At 41.2% G+C, this 3,008-nt stretch overlaps 1 protein-coding gene across 2 annotated transcripts in view; it reads left to right on the top strand.

The window, feature by feature from the left end:
- LOC108317558 (gamma-sarcoglycan-like) overlaps positions 1 to 1,992 on the top strand; it is a 77,442-nt gene extending 75,450 nt beyond the window's left edge. For both annotated transcript variants that reach the window (XM_017548164.2, XM_017548165.2), the window contains exon 4: positions 1,840 to 1,992. In XM_017548164.2, coding sequence (XP_017403653.1) covers positions 1,840 to 1,977 — 138 coding nt within the window. In that variant the 3' untranslated portion in view covers positions 1,978 to 1,992. The remainder of the gene's footprint in view (positions 1 to 1,839) is intronic.
- Positions 1,993 to 3,008: the final 1,016 nt, after the last annotated feature.

The raw sequence follows: 3,008 nt of genomic DNA, 5'->3' as shown, positions 1-3,008 counted from the left end.
GACTTCAGTTTTCTTGGATAGAGAATGGAAATAAAGTCCCTGGACTTCACAATAAACATCAGTTTTTATTAAAAATATACCTGTTGATTGTTTTAAAGTACTTTTTTAAAAATGTAGATTAAAGAGCAATGTAAGATATTTCATTATTACAGCAAATATAAATACAATTTTGTTGGTAATATAGATACAGAGCCACGTCTGCTCTGTCACTTATCAATTAAAAGAGCTTTACCCTGTGAACAACAGAACACCACGCTAGCAGTGGTGTGAACTAACAGGAACTTTTAGTCTCACAAAGCAGGAAGCTGGAGGGGACAGCTACAGCATCGGTTTAGCACTCAACCATGTTAAGGCCAGAATATCAGCCAGCCACCCGCCTGCCCTTCATAATCACCAGATAGTTATAAGACCACATCCAAGACGCGTAGCCAGGAAATGTGCAGTGTTCGTGCATGTGCCTCTTTCAGAAGGAATGCAAAAGCTTGCCTGGAAACTCTGAGCCTCACCCTCTGCAAATCTCAGCTTACCTCCCATTAACCAGAATTGTGTCCCTTGGGTATCCCAAGCCTCAAGACAGTCTGAGAAAGCAAGCAACCCCTGTCATGGAAAACAGAAAAAGAAAAGGGTTTGCAAGTGACTCTAGGGTCAGATGACCAGAAGTGCATCCAAAGAACAGCTTCCTTTGTCTGGGGTTGGGAGTGGGTCTCACTGCTCTAAGGGGAACCCTGTCCTCTCATTCCAGGAGAATGGTGGAGAAGAGCCTGGAAGAGTGAGTATCTAAAGATTGGCTCCACCACAGAACTGTCACCGGCAGCTGTGTGTGGCTTTGAGGCAGCTATAATTTATTCCCTGGGATCTCAATTTCCTTATCCCTATTTTAGGAATAATTGTACCTACTTTATAAAATACATGATAAAAAAATGAAAGGATCAATGCTAAAGTTAATTGATAAAGGGTTAACTCTTATTACCATGCTAATTATTTTTAACAATACAGAAACAAGTGTTAAGGTCACAGCACTGGATACCATAAGAAGCTGATAGATCATCTGTTTCCACAAAGCAAGTTGGAGAATTTCTGACACCCTAGATGGAGTTCTCAGGGGCTCCTAAGACTTCTTTCCTTTTGAAACATCACATAATTCCCTACCACTCTGGAAGATACTTGGTTTCCTCTGAGTGAACCATAAAGCTACCTGCATCCAACAGCCAAATTACTGAATTCCTTTTGAAGAAAATTGTTTATATAAAAGCAAGCAATCTTCTCTAAAACTAAACTACCTATCAGGGTTACGATAACAAAGAAAGTATAATACTTCTGTGCTCATAAAGCCACTTTATCTTCAACAAAAGGTGCAAAAAACAGAGGTATCCAAAACTTTATCTTAATTCATTTGAAATTATGAGAGGCCTTTGTGTTTTTGGAAGTAACATGGTATTTCTTACAGGAAAGTTAACCATTCTCTGATGCATCTTCTTAAAGTATATCATGCCCTCGACGTAAATAAGCCACAAAAATAGAATTTTTATTCCTTGAAAAAGGAAAAGCCCTGGTTAAAATTTGGTTGTTTTAGATTTTTACCTTGTGGACTGACTTGACACATTGTAACCAGCACACAGAAGCAGTGTAAACACATGGGATGATTATATTTTATGAGAAAAGTTAGTATATCTACTCCCTTAACAATGTGATTCAGAACTTTTTAATTGTAGGATTTCCAGGATCTGTGACAATGGATAAATAATTTTATATAAATCCTAAATTTACATACATAGTATTATAAAGATACAATCATTTTAAATAGCACATATTTTGCAAATTTTATAAATCCCTTTCTAGGACTCATCTCTGCTTCTACAATCAACTCAGAATGTGACTGTAAATGCACGCAACTCGGAAGGGGAGGTCACAGGCAGGTTAAAAGTGGGTGAGTCCAGCTTTATCATGGTGTTTTGCCTGCATGTGGTCCATGAATAGTGCTAAATGGATGCATTGTTTTTTCTTCTAAAGAAATCAAAGCTACTTATGAACAAAGTACGAATTTTCTAAATATCATGCTGTGTTGACCACAGAGAATAGCACCACAGGGTGGGGTGGGGGGTGCGTGACAGTCTGAAGTGCTCTGATTAGAGTTATTTTTGTTCAAAGAAATAGAATGTTTATTGTAGGTTACCAAAGAATCTTGCAACAACCAAACGAAAGGAATCAAAGTAGCTGGCCTCAAAGAGCACAGAGACCAGTGACTGAGAGCCAAGAGTAGATTCAAGTCCCTCCTTGTTCTTTGTTTTCTCTCTCCTCCCCATGTGCTCCATTCTCCTCCTTTCCAGTGTATCTTTGCCACCATTTTCACTTGGCTGTATCACTTCTCACTATATAGAACCTACAGGGCCTCCGTGATTCTTATCTGCTTAGCTGTAGTTATCAACATCAAATAGTTTAGTCTTCAATTATGCAAATTCTAAATCCACAGAGTACTCTCTCTTAGCCCAACGCATCTGTCCCATCACATTCCATTGGGTCAGTCAGCTATGTACACCCATCCTATCAACTAAGGTTGGAGAATAAGGTCACATGGGAGTGAGGTCACATGGAATCCAGCAAAGGGAGAAAATGATCAGCAGGGGGAGGATCCAAGATGGCCGTTTACGAACAGCTCAGGATGGCAGCTCCCAGTGAAAGCACAGAGGGCGAGTGGACGCTGCATTTTTATTGCCCAAAGACTAGGCAATTCCCAGGCGGAGGAACTCCACAGGTCACCAGTGTGGCTGTTTTCGCACCGCTGCTTTGTCCCGCGCGGCTGCTTTGTTGGCGCCCCGAGCAGCGGTTCTCCGTACAAAATACACCGGACCGGGTGCCCTTTTGGCTGGCGATTGGAGCCACGGGAAGTCGCCCATTCGTCTGTTTAAAAAGGGGACTGAGCAGGGAACCAGGACAGTAGATTCCAGGGAAAAAAAAAGAAAAGCGCCACAAATCTCAGTGCCGCTGTTTAAGCCAGCGCAGTGAGTGGC

The sequence above is a fragment of the Cebus imitator genome, unplaced genomic scaffold, assembly GCF_001604975.1.
Source record: "Cebus imitator isolate Cc_AM_T3 unplaced genomic scaffold, Cebus_imitator-1.0 Scaffold204, whole genome shotgun sequence".
Classification (NCBI taxonomy): Eukaryota; Metazoa; Chordata; class Mammalia; order Primates; family Cebidae; genus Cebus; species Cebus imitator.
This window is presented reverse-complemented; position numbering and strand designations above follow the sequence as displayed.